The sequence below is a fragment of the Nerophis lumbriciformis genome, linkage group LG38 (assembly GCF_033978685.3).
Source record: "Nerophis lumbriciformis linkage group LG38, RoL_Nlum_v2.1, whole genome shotgun sequence".
NCBI classification, from domain to species: domain Eukaryota; kingdom Metazoa; phylum Chordata; class Actinopteri; order Syngnathiformes; family Syngnathidae; genus Nerophis; species Nerophis lumbriciformis.
Window position 1 is genome coordinate 16,849,177 of NC_084585.2, and position 20,063 is coordinate 16,869,239.

The window sequence follows — 20,063 nt, forward strand, 5'->3', positions numbered from 1 at the left end:
GCGGCCCGTTAAGCTTTTCAATCGGGCACGCTGGACATTCCCAAATATATTTTTAGATCTTTAAGATAGAAACTGTAGCTGCCATTGTGATGTGCTGTGATGTTTTCAAATGACCATAAGTCTTGAACTATACAAAGTATTTCAATAGTTGGAATCTGCGCTTTTGCATGATATACTAGTTACTATGGTAATCTCATTAGTTACGATGGTAATCTAATTAGTTACTATGGTAATTAAGTCACATCAGCTCAGACGAGGCACCAAGCAGTGTGGGTGGGGAGCGTTTCCACACAGTGTTTCCAGAGCGAGCCTGAAATGCGGGTGTCAGAGACAGAGGCGGAAGGATATTTATACAACAAAGTTCTAAAGCTTAGTGATATATCAGATTGTAGGTAGGTTTTTTTTACCCTTCGCGTTCATATTTGGCTGTTTGTTGCATTTTTGTTGCGTTTCGCTTGATTGTAAAATATGTTGATCGAGAGGGGTGTGACGTTCATATGTTGTCAATATTCAGTGTTTTATCGTTCATAGTTAATATTGTAAATCCCACATTCTTTATTTTCATGTATATTCTGGGTGTCTCATTAAGTTAAAAAATTTTAAATGTCATTCCGTTTTTAAGGCGGTCTGTCATAACCTTTTTAGCATTCAATAAGACATTATTGTGAGGTTTTGTATTAGTTCTCCTAAAATCAGATATACTGGCCCACAGACACATTTTTTTCTCTAAATTTGGCCCCCCGAGTCAAAATAATTGCCCAGGCCTGCTCTAGACATACCACTGGCGATAGGATAGAACAGACGTTATTTATCCCAATATGGGGAAATTCTGTGGTTTTAAATACAGTGCATCCGGAAAGTAGTCACAGCGCTTCACTTTAACCTCATTTTATGTTACAACTTTATTCCGCAATGGAATACATTCATTTTTGTCCTCAACATTCTACACACAGTACTCCATAATGACAATGTGAACAAGTTTTAAAGGGATTTTTGCAAACCTATTAAAAATTAAAAACTAAGAAATCACAGGTATACAGTAAGTATTCACAGCCTTTGCCATGAAGCTGAAAAGTGGGCATCTTGTTTAAACTGATAATCCTTGAGATGTTCCGACAGCTTAATTGTAGTCCACCTGTGGCAAATGTAGTTGATTAGACATGATCTAGAAAGGCAGACTATTGTCTATATATAAGGTCCTACACTTGACAGTGCATGGCAGAGCACAAACCAAGCATGAAGTCAAAGGGATTGTCTGTAGACCTCCGAGACAGGATTGTCTCGAGGTACAAATCTGGGGAAGGGTACAGAAATATATCTGCTTCCTTGAAGGTCCCAATGAGCACAGTGGCCCCCATCATCTGTAAATGGAATACATTTGGAACCAACAGGACTCTTGCTAGGGCTGGCTGGATTTTTAAACTGAGCGATCTGGGGATAAGTGAGATGACCAAGAACCTAAAGGTCCCTCTGTCAGAGCTACAGCATTCCTCTGTGGAGAGAGGCGAACCTTCCAGAAGGAAAACCACCTCTGCAGCAATCCACCAATCAGACCTGTATGGTTGTGTTCCCAGATTGAAGCAATTTCTTCGTAAAAAGCACATGGCAGCCTGCCGAGAGTTTGCTAAAAGGCACCTGAAAGACTCTTAGACCCTGAGAAACAAATTTCTCTTATCTGATGGCACAAAGATCCTCATGTTTGGAGGAAACCAGGCACCGCTCATCACCAGGCCAATACCATCCCTACAGTGAAGAATGGTGGTGGCAGCATCATACTAAGGGGATGTTTTTCAGCGGCAGGAACTGAGAGACTAGGCAGGATAGAGAGAAAGATGAATGCAGCAAGAGAAATCCTGGATTAAATCTGGTTTAGAGCACCCTTGAATTCAGACTGGGGCGAAAGGTTCATCTTTCAGCAGGACAACGACACTAAGCACACAGCGAACATATCAATGGAATGGTTTCAGGACAACTCTGTAAATGTTATTATAAATTATTATCATTACTATTATTAATATTATCATTATTATTTTAAATGTCCTTGAGTGGCCCAGCCAGAGCCCAGACTTAAATCCGATTAAACATCTCTGGAGAAATCTAAAAACACAGACGGTTCCCATCCAACCTGATGGAGTCTGAGAGACTCTGGGCAAAACCTGCCCAAAGAAAGGTGTGCCAAGCTTGCGGCATCATATTCACATTTTTTGAGGCTGTAATTGCTGCCAAATATTCATCAGCAAAGTATTGAGCAAAGGTTTTTGTTTTCAATACATTTGCAACAATGTTATAACTGTACCAAAGCATTGTTCAACCCATCCTTCTGTACGGTTACACATGTTTCTTCACTATGCTTTCTGTAACCAACCAACTAAACTCACACGCATTACAAACACAGCATTTAAAATCATCGGTCTACTCACACCCAACATCTCAGATCTGAACCACAGGTCCATCATTCGACTGGCAAACACAATAGTCCAGGATATCACTCACCCACTACACCAATATATCATCCCACTACCATCAGGGCGAAGGTACAGAACCATCAAATTCTGGAGGGCCCATCTCAGGAAAAGCCTTGTCCCTGCAGCTACAGCCGCCCGAAACAGCAGACCCGGCCGACCTGTCTGACAAGCCTGTAAATGTGTTGGTGCTGTCACTGTCATGTATGATGTGTTTTTGTCCGTGATGTGTAATGTTTATTGTCTAAATTTACGGTCAGTGAAAATGAATTTCCGCACGGCGACCAACACATCTAAATCTAATCTCTAAAGAAAATGTTTTCACATCGTCATTATGGAGTATTGTGTGTACAATTTTGAGGACAAACATGAACTCATTCCAATTTAGAATTAGGCTGTAACATAACAACATGTGGAAAAAGTAATGCACTGTGAATAATTTCCAAATTCAATGTACAGTAACAAAAGCAAAACAGTGAACAACTAAAAAGTACTAATTGATGATAATAACAACCCATATGCACAGCTTGCACACTCAACGATTTCACTGTATATAAATAAAACAAAAAACTTTTCTTTTGTCCTGTCCAGCTACTCAGAAAAAAATCATATTGTTAATGTAGATTCTCATATTTGCTGTACAGATTTATTTCACAAAAGAGAAGCATGGGATATTTCTCTTGTTGCCTTAATTGTATTTGATTTTATTAAATGGATTTATATTAATATTTGGCACAGCCAGATCGGAGCAGGAGGGGATAGAAAGAGAAAACAAGTAGGACATAGGGAGGAATTGTGGTGACAAGAGGGGGGTAAGACAGAGAGACAACAACAACAACCACAACCACAACCACAACCACAACAAAACAGCATCAGAAAATAGGATATGTAACAAATATGATATGAAAAGTGATAGCAAAGAAGCAGTTACTGAAGTAAAGATTAATAACACAGAAATGACAATGAACATTATTATACTACAAATGGAGCAATACAAATACCAATAGAAATAGTACTATTGATAATGAATAATAATAATAAATACCTCTATTATCAACAATACAATTGTTTTAAATGCAACAGTACATATATGTAATGATAACTTGAATTACAAAAGAAAGCAGATAAATGGAGGGGAAGAAAGAAAAGTGAACTGTATTAACCTTGTAGATTGTTATAGCAACCATCAATAAATCAATCAAACTTTATTTATAAAGCGCTTTTCTTACATAAAAGAAATGCAACGCAAAGTGCTTTACTTAGTTAAAAACAATAATCCGATGACCCAGATCCACCATTATCACGTACGCACGCACGGACACAGATACCAAACACAAACACACACACACACACACACACACACATATATGCAACTATATGAACAAATGAATGCATGGCTGTGTACAGAGGGGACATGTGAGTAAACACTATCACAGGAGCCATCTGCACCAGGAGGTCATCAGGGCCCCCACGAGCCCAACCCCCCCAGGAGAGCACAGTGGGGCCCGCCTCAAGCTGCCCCACCCAAGTCGGTTGCCGCAGAACCGCCAGAACCACCCACCCCACCTGCAGGGACCCCAATGATGAGGATGGAACATCCAGCAACTGGGGATCCTCCCCCTGAGGGAAGAGGGGGAGAAAAAAAAGAAGAAAAAAAAGAGATCACAGACACGCTGACACACAAGGTCACTACCCAAGCAGCTGGCCGCCTTGCAGCACAGCAGAATACTCTGCAGCGCACTGAGCTGCCATGATAGATGCGGAGACTAGACCCAGCAGACCACAACCAAAACGGACATCCGGATGGGGTGGACGGTGGGACCCAGGGGCCCCAGACACGCAGTAGCCTGAGGCGCCGAAAACAAAAATCTTAACACCCATATTGCACACTGTGGGCCGGATCTACACAAGCAAACCTAATAGTGCACGCAATGCTGATCTACTAAACTTGCGGCAGAGGACTTTGTGTCTTTAGTGAGCAGAATAAGGAGCGCAACCCGTTTAATGAACATTTAGAATATATGCGGAATATCAGAACGCCCATAATACTGCGTGGAGGAAATACATATGCAGTGTCACCTATCGAGACTGAAATAGTTTTGGAGCCTCTGTTTTTCATCTATATTTATTATGTCTCGAAAGGACATGCAAAGTGGCAGTTGTGCAGAAATAGCTGTGAGGAAGGAGGCGATCGCGCTGCAGCTACATCCAACATATGCTTGTGAACATATATGGATTGTCAAAAATAAAAACATGGGTTCTGTTGTAGAGGCACTGCAGGACTGCTTCTGAAATGCTCATAAAAAGTGGTACATAATGTCTGCTGCATGTTTCAATACATTGCAAAACGTCACAGGTAAGAGCATGATAACATGAATGGGCAGTAAATGAGTATATCCATGGCAGTCTGCACCATGGTAATCTTAGTAGATCACACACAACATGCCCACTAATAGTACATGCAATTTTAGAGTTTGCACACGCGTGGTATTTGGATCTTAGTAGATCAGGCCCTCTGTCTTCTCTGCTTGTTGATCCTGTCTTGTGTGATGTTCTACACCTGTGTGCAGGAGCGTTCCTCATTCCTTACATCCTGTTCCTTGGAACCTGCGGTATTCCTTTATTTATTCTGGAGACAGCTCTGGGCCAGTACACCAGTCAAGGGGGAATCATGTGCTGGAGGAAGATCTGCCCCTTGTTCGAAGGTAAACACGTTTTTCTCACTCAGCATTAGAACTGAGAGCCTGAAGACAAGAACTTTTAACATCAGTTGTTGTTTTCAGGCATCGGATACGCCAGTCAGCTGATCATTTTCTATGGATGTATCAGCTACATTGTCATTTTAGCCTGGGCCTTTCTCTACTTTTTCTCTTCTTTCTCTGGAGAGTTGCCATGGGCAACTTGTGATAACACATGGAACACAGGTACTCCCCCCCACAACCCGCATAGCAAGGAGGCAAAATGTCTGCATTGTTTCATTGTCGCACTTACACAATGAAACATTTGTGATACATTTCAGACGCTTGCGTGGTATTGAGCAACTATACCTCCAACTGGACGTCCTCTATGAACATATCGTCGTCTGTTGTAGAGTTTTGGCGGTACGTTCTTTTAGGGGTTTTGTGTGTGTATTCTTTGGCCATCTGTGCCTTTAAGAGGGAATTTGAGGAGAACTAACACTGTAGGACAGACTGGCAGCCATTGAATTCGAAAACCAAATAAAACCTTAGATGAACCAACGATACTCATAATACAGTGGTTCCTCAAAAAACAAGTTTTTCCAGACACTAGCTGTCTCTTGGCTAAATGTTACTCTTAAAGTTGTGGGCAAAAATTCGGCTGGTTGGCATAGCGAATGTCACAGTAAGACCCGTAAGATCTGACCAAAACATACTCGTTAGCATTAGCGTATAGCTTGAGATCGACGTAACTTTGTTTTTCCAACCATGGGAAGTAAGAAAGTGAGTGCCAAGGACAGTGCTGAGAAGAAGTGAATGATATTCATTGAATTAAGCGTGTAGCAGACTTAGTTAAGTAGTTAGAGCAGGGGTGTCAAACGCACGATCTGCGGGCCGGAACAGGCCCGCGAACAGGTTCTGTCCGGCCCGCGGGATTAGTTTGCTAAGTATAAAAATGAGCCGAAATTTTTGAATGAAAGAAATGTGTCCACTAGATGTCGCAATAGCAATTCTTTGTTCTTGAGCAAACTACATAAATAACATCCTGTAATTTGATTTTGATATTACCAAATATAGAAAAACCTTAAAAAAAAATTGTTTTACCTTTCAGATGTTGTTGTAGGAGGAAATTGAAGAGTTAAAAAAAATATGTTTATGTATGTTTTTAGAGAAATGTTGTAATATTGCAACATTGGGCTTTGATGGGGTCAGAATTTCTATATTTGGTACTCACGTTGTCTGAACAACTAAGGGTTCATTTGCAGGGTTGATTGCTTACTTAGCCCCATAATGGTATATACCATTAATAATAATCACACATTAGTTATATTTTTATGAAGTCATTTATTACAAATATAAAAAATATGAAACAAGATAAAACTCTTAAAAAACGCTTTTCCCCCCTCTTTTATAATTGCAACAATTATATAACAAGCTCTAAATGAAATTTGGTGCATCTTTTCCACAATAACTACATATGTACATACTCTAGACATTGTAATAACAACCCAAAAATATATAAAGGACATTTTAATTACTTGAATGTGATGAATCCAGTCCAATGAAACAAATAGATTTTGTTCGAAGGAAACCTTGAGAGGTTGTGTGAGTTCATGGCCAGAAGGCGTGACTTATAAACAAATGTACGATCCAATAGCCTTGTGAGACTGAACAATAGGACCCAATGACTATGTAAATGTGGTAAAAAAAAAAAAAAAAAAATATATATATATATATATATATATATATATATATATATATATATATATATATACATATATAACAGATTGTTTTTTAGGATGGTTAAAAGTAACGTTGTAATTTTACAACAAGGGGTGTTACAGGGTTAATAGATTGAAAATGAACACCAATGAGTTGACTGAAAATATATATATATATTATGATTTGTACATTTTCAGAATGTGCTTGATTTATTTTTAAACTAAGAAAACAATCTGAAGTTGCCTTTATTTTTAAGTTATCGTAATGTGATTTTACCAGTCCAGCCCACTTGGGAGTAGATTTTTCTCCATGTGGTCCCCGATCTAAAATGAGTTTGACACCTCTGAGTTAGAGAGTAGCTAGTCTGCAACATTCTGAAGCAGAATGAACCGATAATGCTAACCAAGGATGTTAAAATTATATATATATATATATATATATATATATATATATATATATATATATATATATATATATATATATATATATATATATATATATATATATATATATATACATATATATATATATATATATATATATATATATACAAACCCCGTTTCCATATGAGTTGGGAAATTGTGTTAGATGTAAATATAAACGGAAAACAATGATTTGCAAATCATTTTCAACCCATATTCAGTTAAATATGCTACAAAGACAACATATTTGATGTTCAAACTGATAAACATTTTTTTTTTTTCCAAATAATCATTAACTTTAGAATTTGATGCCAGCAACACGTGACAAAGAAGTTGGGAAAGGTGGCAATAAATACTGATAAAGTTGAAGAATGCTCATCAAACATTTATTTGGAACATCCCACAGGTGAACAGGCAAATTGGGAACAAGTGGGTGCCATGATTGGGTATAAAAGTAGATTCCATGAAATGCTCAGTCATTCACAAACAAGGATGGGGCGAGGGTCACCACTTTGTCAACAGGTGCGTGAACAAATTGTTGAACAGTTTAAGAAAAACCTTTCTCAACCAGCTATTGCAAGGAATTTAGGGATTTCACCATCTACGGTCCGTAATATCATCAAAGGGTTCAGAGAATCTGGAGAACTCACTGCACGTAAGCAGATAAGCCCGTGACCTTCGATCCCTCAGGCTGTACTGCATCAACAAGCGAGATCAGTGTGTAAAGGATATCACCACATGGGCTCAGGAACACTTCAGAAACCCACTGTCAGTAACTACAGTTGGTCGCTACATCTGTAAGTGCAAGTTAAAACTCTCCTATGCAAGGCGAAAACCGTTTATCAACAACACCCAGAAACACAGTCGGCTTCGCTGGGCCTGAGCTCATCTAATATGGACTGATACAAAGTGGAAAAGTGTTCTGTGGTCTGACGAGTCCACATTTCAAATTGTTTTTGGAAACTGTGGACGTCGTGTCCTCCGGACCAAAGAGGAAAAGAACCATCCGGATTGTTATAGGCGCAAAGTTGAAAAGCCAGCATCTGTGATGGTATGGGGGTGTATTAGTGCCCAAGACATGGGTAACTTACACATCTGTGAAGGCGCCATTAATGCTGAAAGGTACATACAGGTTTTGGAGCAACATATGTTGCCATCTGAGCAACGTTACCATGGACGCCCCTGCTTATTTCAGCAAGACAATGCCAAGCCACGTGTTACATCAACGTGGCTTCATAGTAAAAGAGTGCGGGTACTAGACTGGCCTGCCTGTAGTCCAGACCTGTCTCTCATTGAAAATGTGTGGCGCATTATGAAGCCTAAAATACCACAACAGAGACCCCGGACTGTTGAACAACTTAAGCTGTACATCAAGCAAGAATGGGAAAGAATTCTACCTGAGAAGCTTAAAAAATGTGTCTCCTCAGTTGCCAAACGTTTACTGAGTGTTGTTAAATGGAAAGGCCATATAACACAGTGGTGAACATTCCCTTTCCCAACTACTTAGGCACATGTTGCAGCCATGAAATTCTAAGTTAATTATTATTTGCAAAAAAAAAAAAAGTTTATGAGTTTGAACATCAAATATCTTGTATTTGTAGTGCATTCAACTGAATATGGGTTGAAAAGGATTTGAAAATTATTGTATTCCGTTTATACTTACATCTAACACAATGTCCCAACTCATATGGAAACGGGGTTTGTATTCAAAACACAACAACTTTGGATCAAAAGCTCATAAGTGTTTCCCCTGTAAGCCTATAGCGACTATATTTGCTTTTTGTTTTGTGGATAGTCGCCCAACATCCGTAGGTCATAAAAGGTAAACGTTTCAGAAAAAGCTATTTTTTGCACATTTAATAACCTCTAGCTTCATATAGAACATTCCCATCAACTATGTCTTTATAAAATTAGCATGTGCATATCTTCCTGACAATTTGTTTGTGGTCTATTTTTCTCGTCAAAGGTACACATTTCTGGGGGAAATAAATAGCTCTGTTATGCGAAACATAAACGTCCAAGGCCAAGTTCTACATAATGAACAATGAAGAGGTAACAAAACACAGCTTCTTTCAGACTTTGGTCACTAAGTTGCGTCATTTCCATTAAAAAAAGTCACAAAATTATATTCACTTTGAATTCAAATTTGCTCATAGTTGCAATTACTGGTGAATTATGATGTATAAATCAACCTAAATTGTTGATTTAATGCGTCACGGAAGCAGTTTAAAACATTCTTTGGTACAAATCTCCATAAGTGTGTCTTGATCTTCATAAATGAATTGCCAGTCAGTAACGATATACTGATCTTTACAGACGACGGGTGCTAAATATATCCCCTGGCATCGAGGTTTTAGGAAACATCCAATGGGAGCTGTCTCTGTGCCTTCTCCTTGCTTGGATCATCTGCTACTTTTGCATCTGGAAGGGAGTGCGATCCACCGGGAAGGTAAGAAAGATGGAACTTAAGTGATATTTGAGAAATGTGCAGTTTTATATGAACAATAAAGGAATTGTACTTATCAGCAGACATAATACAGTATAGTAATATGATAGTGTGTGTGACATACACCATGTGTGACACTTGTTGCTAGGCAGACTTCCTAGAGCTAGATCAGATGTCATCAACAGTGGGGCGTCAATATTTTTGGCAGATTAAACTTTTTTTTTTTAAACGTATTTTAAACATATTCACCCTCGATACACATTACAAATACACATCAAGAAAGAAAGCAAGAAAGAAAATAATAATAATAAAAATACACATTACCACTGATTCAACATTCTGTAGTGTAGTTTATAAACCACGATGGCATGGCCACCCTACTCTAAAATAGGAATAAATAATTATAACCTTATATTCTGGTGAGTATTTAGGGTGGCTGGCAAATAGCAGTGCTAGTTTCCAGGTAGTGATTAGCGGCACTGGTTTCTAGCTAGCGATTAGCAATGCGAATTTCCAGCTAACAATTAGTGCCGCTATACTATATTATTTAAATATCATAATATTGCACAATAACAAGAGCCCTTTAGGATCAGTTTTATTCACGACACACTTTTACACAGGATATATATAAATAGGCAAGTCAAAGCAAGTTTGTTTATAGAGCACAATTCGTACACAAGTCAATTCGAAGTGCTTTACAGAAAATTACAAGAAGGCAGAATTAAAATGTAAAATATACCATGAAAATAATTATCATTCAAATTAAAAACATAGAATTAAAACATCATAAAAACTATTATAATAGTGTTAGATCAAATACTTTCAGTTGTCAAATGCACAATTAAATAAAAGCGTTTTCAGCCTGGATTTGAACATTGCCAACTTTGAGGTCTGTCTCACATCTTTAGGGAGACTATTGCAGATTTTAGGAGCCTAAAACACAGCCTCACCATATTTTACCCTGACTTTGGGCACCAGCAGTTGTCTAAACTGCTGGAGACAAGGTATGCATTAGTCTTATTCCTCTGATTTTTGGCAATGTTATTAGGTGGTAAAAAGCTGCTGATGTTATTGACTTAATGTGGCTGTGAAAGTTCATGTCTGAGTCCATTATTACCCGTAGATTTGTAACCTGATTATTAGGTTTCAGGGAGAGAGTCTCAAGATGAATAGTATTAGTTTATCTTTGCTTATGTCGGCCAAAGACAATGATTTCTGTTTTGTCTGAATTTAGCTGAATTAAATTGTTTTGCATCCACACACTGATCTGTTCGATGCAGCGACAAAGTAAATCCACAGGCCGACGTTCACCTGCCGTCAGTGACACGTAGAGCTCAGTGCCATCTGCATAGTTGAGATGGGACACATTGAAGCTGTGTATTAGTTGACCTAGTGGCAGTATGGACAAGTTGAACAATAGGGGTCCTAGAATCGAGCCCTGAATAACTCCACAGGTCATAGCCATTTGGTCAGAGACACAGTTACCAATTTTAACAAACTATGTCCTGTGATCGAGATAGGACTGGAACCATTTGAGAGCAGAACCGAATATTCCCACCCAGTTTTCTAACCTCTGTAATAGGATAGTATGGTCAACTGTGTCAAAGGCAGCGCTCAGGTCCAGCAGAACCAAGACAGAGACTTTTGTCTGTGTTCAGGTGGATATCATTTGTCACTATGATAAAAGCTGTTTCAGTGCCATGGTGGGGCCTAAAGTCTGATTGGAAATTATCAAACACATTGTTAAGAAGGAGAAATTCACTAAGCTGTTGGTATACAACTTTTTCTAGGACTTTGACCAAAAATGGTTGATATGGGCTGATAGTTCAGTACTGTGGCATAAAGACTATACTTCTTTAAGAGGTGCTTAATGACAGCAGTTTTTAAGGCCTTTGGAAATGTCCTAGTCTGAAGTGAGAGTGTATTGTAGTAACAAACTGCTTAGCACACACTTGGTGGGTAACTCACCAAGGCAGCATGTTGATGGACTCAGACTGTGGATGATTTCTTTAAAGGTTTTGTCAATCAGTACGTATCCATGCACTACGTTAGTCCGATTTCTAAAATAGTTGGACTCTAAATAAGCCTCCTACAACCCATGGAAACACCTTAATCCGATCGTGTTTGGTTTTTGTAAAGTTGGACTAACACACCCGGATTATGCCATTGAAAACCAGATCTGTCGACTGCCGGAGAGGACCCTTCATCTTGCGCATGTGGCAGTCCCATTGTGCGGGACACAACCTGGAAGCAGATACCACTCAATAAAAATGTAGGCCACAATTGTAATTAAGAGGAGACTGTTTATTTGCTTCACAAAGTATAAGAATACAACATTTTAAAGTGCATCGATTGTAGAAAAAGGAAACAGCTTTATTTAAGAAATGGAAAATGTCGGCTTAATTCAGACTCCCGAACGAAATACGATTGAGATGAAAGAGAATGAAGCAGGTGTATTAAAATAACACTGTATTCCACTGGCTAGACCAGGGGTCAGCAACCTTTACCAGTCAAAGAGCCATTTTGACCAGTTTCACAAATTAAAGAAAACAATGGGAGCCACAAAAATCTTTTGAAATCTAAAATGAAATAACACTGCAAACAAGGTATTTTTTTTGCTTTGTGCTATGTATAAACCAAGAGTCTCAGACACGCAGTCCCCACCTTAGTATGAAAATAGAATGTTAGTGCGGCCCGCGAGTTTTATATGGAAGGCGCTTGACGGCGTCATATTTGTCAACCCTTCCGGTTTTTCCGGCAGATTTCAAGGCATCAAGTATCTCAAACGTGCCATGATGGTTCAGCATTTAGCGCCCACTACAACCAGCGTGCCGGCCCGGCCACGCATTCTATGGGGCTTCTGCTTGCTGACGTAAGTGACAGCAATGCATACTTGATCAACAGCCACACAGGTTACACTGACGGTGGCAGTCTAAAAAACTTTAACACTCTTACTAATAATGCGCCACACTGTGAACCCACACCAAACAAGAATGACAAACACATTTCGGGAGAACATCTGCACCGTAACACAACATAAACACAACAGAACAAATACCCAGAATCCCATGCAGCCCTAACTCTTCCGAGCTACATTATACACCCCCGCTATCAAACCCCGCCCACCTCAACCGACGCACGGAGGGGGGGTTGATGTGTGAGGGAGCAGGGTTGGGGTGGGGGCGGGGTTTGGTGGTAGCAGGGGTGTATAATGTAGCCCGGAAGAGTCAGGGCTGCTTGGGATTCTGGGTATTTGTTCTGTTGTGTTTATGTTGTGTTAAGGTGCAGATGTTCTCCCGAAATGTGTTTGTCATTCTTGTTTGGTTTTGGTTCAAAGTGTGGCGCATTATTAGTAAGACTGTTAAAGTTGTTTTATATGGCCACCGTCAGTGTAACCTGTGTGGCTGTTGACCAAGTATGCCTTGCTGTCACTCACGTGTGCAAGTAGAAGATGCATACAACAAAAAGCTGGGCTGGCACGCTATTAATGCAGATTGTAGAGGGTGCTAAATGCTGTACCATCATTGCACGCCCTTCTTATTACTGTAGGGGTGAAAATCGGAGAATATCAATCCCGGGAGTTTCCTGCGAGAGGCACTGAAGTCCAGAAGTCTCCCGGGAAAATTGGGGGGGTCGTCAAGTATGCAGCTGAGCCGCATCAGAGTGATCAAAGAGCCGCATGCGGCTCCGGAGCCGCGGGTTGCCGACCCCTGGGCTAGACAGTCCAGAACAAAAGCAACCCCCATCTGGAACAGCATCGGCAGTGGCACGAACAATCTTTTCCTTCGAATTTAAAACTCCTTCCATCAATCCACAGAGCTTTATCAATGAACTCGGAGACATTCAAAAGTTTTGGTTCCATTATTCGCCACCCAAAAATTCCTTCAAAAAAACTCTGCTGCCGGTCTTTCTTTGCATTGGACCTGCATCCGCTCCGATACATTCCCTGGCGTCATGTTCGTAGCGCAATCTAAGATCGTTTTTGGACGCTGTCTGCTATTTAACATCAGCATGGAGACGTAGTATTTCTAATCTGTGTCAATATTACAGCCGACATCACAACAGAGCTTGGCTGTTAACTTCTTAGGAGCCACAGACACCCAGTGTGACGTCATAGGTCCACCGGAAAATAAATACTTTTATCCTTGCTTAAAGGAAATAAGCATCCCCTAGCGTACGGGAGACACATGGTGTATGACCAATAGTCGCATCAGCGAGTGTGCATGGACACTGGAACTTCACATGTCGGTGTAAAAATACAGAAACCGAACTATCTAAAAAAATCAGATTAAATTAGTTAATGGAAACTAGAGGAGTTTGCGTGTCCCAATGATCCTAGGAGCTATGTTGTCCGGGGGTTTCTATGCCCCCTGGTAGGGTCTCCCAAGGCAAACTGGTCCTAGGTGAGGGATCAGACAAAGAGCAGCTCGAAGACCTCGATGAAGAACACAAACCAAGGACCCAGATTTCCCTCGCCCGGACGCGGGTCACCGGGGCCCCCCTCTGGAGCCAGGCCCGGAGGTGGGGCACGATGGCGAGCGCCTGGTGGCCGGGCCTGTCCCCATGGGGCCCGGCCGGGCACAGCCCGAAGAGGCAACGTGGGTCCCCCCTCCAATGGGCTCACCACCCATAGCAGGGGCCATAGAGGTCGGGTGCAGTGTGAGCTGGGCGGCAGCCGAGGGCAGGGCACTTGGCGGTCCGATCCTCGGCTACATTATGCTGGCTCTTGGGACGTGGAACGTCACTTCGCTGGGGGGGAAGGAGCCTGAGCTAGTGCGTGAGGTGGAGAAGTTCCGGCTAGATATAGTCGGACTCACTTCGACGCACAGCAAGGGCTCTGGAACCACTTCTCTTGAGAGGGGCTGGACTCTCTTCCACTCTGGCGTTGCCGGCAGTGAGAGGCGACGGGCTGGGGTGGCAATTCTTGTTGCCCCTCGGCTCAAAGCCTGCACGTTGGAGTTCAACCCGGTGGACGAGAGGGTAGCTTCCCTCCGCCTTCGGGTGGGGGGACGGGTCCTGACTGTTGTTTGCGTTTATGCGCCAAACAGCAGCTCAGAGTACCCACCCTTTTTGGATTCACTCGAGGGAGTACTGGAGCGTGCTCCCCCGGGTGATTCCCTCGTTCTACTGGGGGACTTCAACGCTCATGTTGGCAGCGACAGTGAAACCTGGAGAGGTGTGATTGGGAAGAATGGCCGCCCGGATCTGAACCCGAGTGGTGTTCTGTTATTGGACTTTTGTGCTCGTCACAGATTGTCGATAACAAACACCATGTTCAAACATAAGGGTGTCCATATGTGCACTTGGCACCAGGACACCCTAGGCCGCAATTCCATGATCGACTTTGTAGTTGTGTCATCGGAGTTGCGGCCTCATGTTTTGGACACTCGGGTGAAGAGAGGGGCGGAGCTTTCTACCGATCACCACCTGGTGGTGAGTTGGCTGCGATGGTGGGGGAGGATGCCGGACAGACCTGGCAGGCCCAAACGCATTGTGAGGGTTTGCTGGGAACGCCTGGCAGAGTCTCCTGTCAGAGAGAGTTTCAATTCCCACCTCCGGAAGAACTTTGAACATGTCACGAGGTGCTGGACATTGAGTCCGAGTGGACAATGTTCCGTACCTCTATTGTCGAGGCGGCCGATTGGAGCTGTGGCCGCAAGGTAGTTGGTGCCTGTCGTGGCGGTAATCCTAGAACCCGTTGGTGGACGCCGGCGGTGAGGGATGCCGTCAGGCTGAAGAAGGAGTCCTATCGGGTTCTTTTGGCTCATGGGACTCCTGAGGCAGCAGACAGGCACCGACAGGCCAAGCGGTGTGCGGCTTCAGCGGTCGCGGAGGCAAAAACTCGGACATGGGAGGAGTTCGGGGAGGCCATGGAAAAAGACTTCCGGACGGCTTCGAAGCAATTCTGGACCACCATCCGCCGCCTCAGGAAGGGGAAGCAGTGCAGTGTCAACACCGTGTATGGTGGGGATAGTGCTCTGCTTACCTCGACTGCGGATGTTGTGGATCGGTGGAGGGAATACTTCGAAGACCTCCTCAATCCTACCAGCATGTCTTCCTATAAGGAAGCAGGGCCTGGGGAATCTGTGGTGGGCTCTCCTATTTCTGGGGCTGAGGTTGCCGAGGTAGTTAAAAAGCTCCTCGGTGGCAAGGCCCCGGGGGTGGATGAGATCCGCCCGGAGTTCCTTAAGGCTCTGGATGTTGTGGGGCTGTCTTGGTTGACAAGACTCTGCAACATCGCGTGGACATCGGGGGCGGTACCTCTGGATTGGCAGACCGGGGTGGTGGTTCCTCTCTTTAAGAAGGGGGACCAGAGGGTGTGTTCCAACTATCGTGGGATCACACTCCTCAGCCTTCCCGGTAAGGTCTATTCAGGTGTACTGGAGAGGAGGCTACACCGGATAGTCGAACCTCGGATTCAGGAGGAACAGTGTGGTTTTCGTCCTGGTCGTGGAACTGTGGACCAGCTCTATACTCTCGGCAGGGTCCTTGAGGGTGCATGGGAGTTTGCCCAACCAGTCTACATGTGCTTTGTGGACTTGGAGAAGGCATTCGACCGTGTACCCCGGGAAGTCCTGTGGAAAGTGCTCAGAGAGTATGGGGTAACGGACTGTCTTATTGCGGCAGTTCGCTCCCTGTATAATCAGTGTCAGAGCTTGGTCCGCATTGCCGGCAGTAAGTCGGACACGTTTCCAGTGAGGGTTGGACTCCGCCAAGGCTGCCCTTTGTCACCGATTCTGTTCATAACCTTTATGGACAGAATTTCTAGGCGCAGTCAGGGCGTTGAGGGGATCTGGTTTGGTGGCTGCAGGATTAGGTCACTGCTATTTGCAGATGATGTGGTCCTGATGGCTTCCTCCGGCCAAGATCTTCAGCTCTCACTGGATCGGTTCGCAGCCGAGTGTGAAGCGACTGGGATGGGAATCAGCACCTCCAAGTCCGAGTCCATGGTTCTCTCCCGGAAAAGGGTGGAGTGCCATCTCCGGGTTGGGGAGGAGATCTTGCCCCAAGTGGAGGAGTTCAAGTGCCTCGGAGTCTTGTTCACGAGTGGGGGAAGAGTGGATCGTGAGATCGACAGGCGGATCGGTGCGGCGTCTTCAGTAATGCGGACGCTGTATCGATCCGTTGTGGTGAAGAAGGAGCTGAGCCGGAAGGCAAAGCTCTCGATTTACCGGTCGATCTACGTTCCCATCCTCACCTATGGTCATGAGCTTTGGGTCATGACCGAAAGGACAAGATCACGGGTACAAGCGGCCGAAATGAGTTTCCTCCGCCGAGTGGCGGGGCTCTCCCTTAGAGATAGGGTGAGAAGCTCTGTCATTCGGGGGGAGCTCAAAGTAAAGCCGCTGCTCCTCCACATCGAGAGGAGCCAGATGAGGTGGTTCGGGCATCTGGTCAGGATGCCACCCGAACGCCTCCCTAGGAAGGTGTTTCGGGCACGTCCGACCGGTAGGAGGCCACGGGGAAGACCCAGGACACGCTGGGAAGACTATGTCTCCCGGCTGGCCTGGGAACGCCTCGGGATCCCCCGGGAGGAGCTGGACGAAGTGGCTGGGGAGAGGGAAATCTGGGCTTCCCTGCTTAAGCTGCTGCCCCCGCGACCCGACCTCGGATAAGCGGAAGAAGATGGATGGATGGATGGATGGAAACATAGTGAGTGATAAGAGTGAAATGTGCCAACTCTAGTTGACAAGCTGACTGCATAGTAGCGATTTGTTTTCCAGGAATGATTGTATTTTTAATGCCTTGAATTTTATAATGAGAGAGTATTGCAAACTCATTGCACTTTGATGTAGAAATTAGTTCTATTGGAAGTGAAACTGGAGAGTTTGTTTATTGCAGCAAACAGGACACGAGAATTGTTACTACAGTTTGTGGTATTTCACAGACATATTTCTCCCTTGTTCTACGCAAAGTCTGGTCGAACACATTTAACTTTTCTTTGCTTGAAGCTTTGATTGTCGCAATTTCCGTTTGGCTCTGCGGCACTCCCTATTCTGAGCCCAAACCAAGTCTTCATTTCCCCATGGCGCCTTTTGCCTACTTTTAACCATTCTAAGCTTGACAGCAGCAATGGTATCCAAAACATTTACAACACTTGATGTATATGAGTTTAACAGATCATCAAATTTAGAATACAGTGTGTTTTTGAATCGAATACGACTTGTCCAGGGTGTACCCCGCCTTCCGCCCGATTGTAGCTGAGATAGGCTCCAGCGCCCCCCGCGACCCCAAAGGGAATAAGCGGTAGAAAATGGATGGATGGATACTTTCCACAAACTGTGTCTGTATGCTGTCATTTATGAGAAACCGGAGACCCAACTGCTGGTTTGGGTCTAACAGATAGGTCAAATAAAACACAAAAATGATACGATAAAGCAGCATCGACAACATTGATGTTTAAGATAGCAAGTTATAGTAATGATCAAATAAAGAGTGTGGCCTCTACTGTAGGTGGGCTTGTTGTCATGGTGAGTTCGACCAAACATTTCAAGGACAGCACTAAGTTCTTTAGCGTGCCTGTCTTTAACTTCATCCACATGCACATTCAGGTCCCTTGTAATTAATTCCCTTGTAATTAAATCCCTTGAAAGTAATTACATAAAATCCCCAATAATTGCATTAGAATTTTGTGGTGGTTTGTAAATAGTGATATAGAGTATGGATGATTGTTTTATTTCCATTTTGAATGACACATATTCAAATGATGACATTTTTTTTTTTTTAAATGACAATTTGTGATTGTGATTATTGTTCCTGAACATTGCACAAACACCACCACCTCTCTGGTCTTGTCATGTCTCAAACACATAGTTGAAGTGAGGTGGAGTAGTTTCAATCATAACTGCATTTGCGATTTTTTTTGTAGAACAATGTCACAGTTAAAAACCTGAAATCGAAATTCTATCCATTCATCCATTTTTTACCGATTGTAAAAGGGAATACGATTATTAATTTAAAATTATTTTTTACTTAACGATCTGACATTGCGTATGTTTGAGGGTGTGCCTGCTATCTCTCAATCAGTTTAGAGGTCCTTGGCCTGGAAAATGTTGATGTCTTTTGGGTCAATAGTATGCCGCGTTGTCATGTTGATAGTAATGCGGTAAACGGCTGGTAAAATCCAATAGATGTTATAATACAAAACACTGTTTGAAAAAATAAATAATAAATAAATAAAATAACAATAACTAATCATAAATAGATACAAACAAAAGAACAGCAACAATGTAAAAAAATCACCCATTTAAAAATTTTTTTTTTTTATGATTACATCATCTACGTAACAGGCGCATGCACGTCTGTGCGGGTGTATTAGAAGCCAATCAACTTCAAGTAAAGTGCTGGCGATTCGGGAGACTGTATTTTAGCTCAATGATAGTACGCTGGTCTCTCACATAGGCGATGTGGGTTCCAGACCCGCTCGGAGCAGTAGGAAAAAACAACGCAGCCGAGAGAGAGAGAGAGAGAGAGAGAGAGAGAGTACACAATCATTAGACAAAGCTGAGCTGTTTGTGATTGACAGCTATGAACACCAATCATTGCATTCCACCGTCAAAATCGGGGGCCCGTGCATTAAGGCAGCCTTGGTTGGGCAAACAAATCTGGTTCCATAATAGCACCAGTGCCTCAATTTGATGCTAAATGAATGTACTCAGCCTCCTACAAGTAATGTCTTGTAAGTAATGTATTAGTGGTGATATTGTACAAATAACGGTTTGTAAGTATTGTAGTAGTATTGATATCGTACAAGTATCGTCTTGTAAGAGATGTAGTAGTTGTGATATCGTACTAATAACGTATTGTAAGTATTGTAGTAGTAGTGATATCGTACAAGTATTGTCTTGTAAGAGATGTAGTAGTAGTGATATTGTTCAAGTAACGTCTTGTAAGTAATGTAGTAGTAGTAATATTTTACAAATAACGTCTTGTAAGTATTGTAGTAGTAGTGATATTGCACAAGTACCATATTGTAAGTAATGAAATAGTAGTGATATTGTACATAACATATTGTTGGTAAAGTAGGAGTAGTGATATTGTACAAGTAATATATTGTTAGTAATGTAGCGTCCCTACAAAACAAAAGCACAGTCTGATGCTCTTTTAAAACTTTAATGCTGACCTTAACACTCCAATGGTAGCCCTCATAACACAGCTAGCCAGTAGTTACAACAGCAACAACACAGCACTTCCTCATTATGCATCAATGACGGTTACAAAGAGCTAAGTTGCATTTAAGCACCTTCGGAATTACAAACCCCGTTTTCATATAAACCCCGTTTTCATATGAGTTGGGAAATTGTGTTAGATGTAAATATAAACGGGAAGCACG

At 42.4% G+C, this 20,063-nt stretch overlaps 1 protein-coding gene across 1 annotated transcript in view; it reads left to right on the forward strand.

The window, feature by feature from the left end:
- Window positions 1-20,063, forward strand: part of LOC133578391 (sodium- and chloride-dependent GABA transporter 2-like) — an 87,758-nt gene that overhangs the window by 21,364 nt on the left and 46,331 nt on the right. Inside the window, exons 2-5 of the mRNA XM_061932777.2 lie at window positions 5,033-5,167; window positions 5,246-5,386; window positions 5,482-5,563; window positions 9,601-9,733. Of these exons, the coding sequence (XP_061788761.1) occupies window positions 5,033-5,167; window positions 5,246-5,386; window positions 5,482-5,563; window positions 9,601-9,733 (491 nt within the window). The remainder of the gene's footprint in view (window positions 1-5,032; window positions 5,168-5,245; window positions 5,387-5,481; window positions 5,564-9,600; window positions 9,734-20,063) is intronic.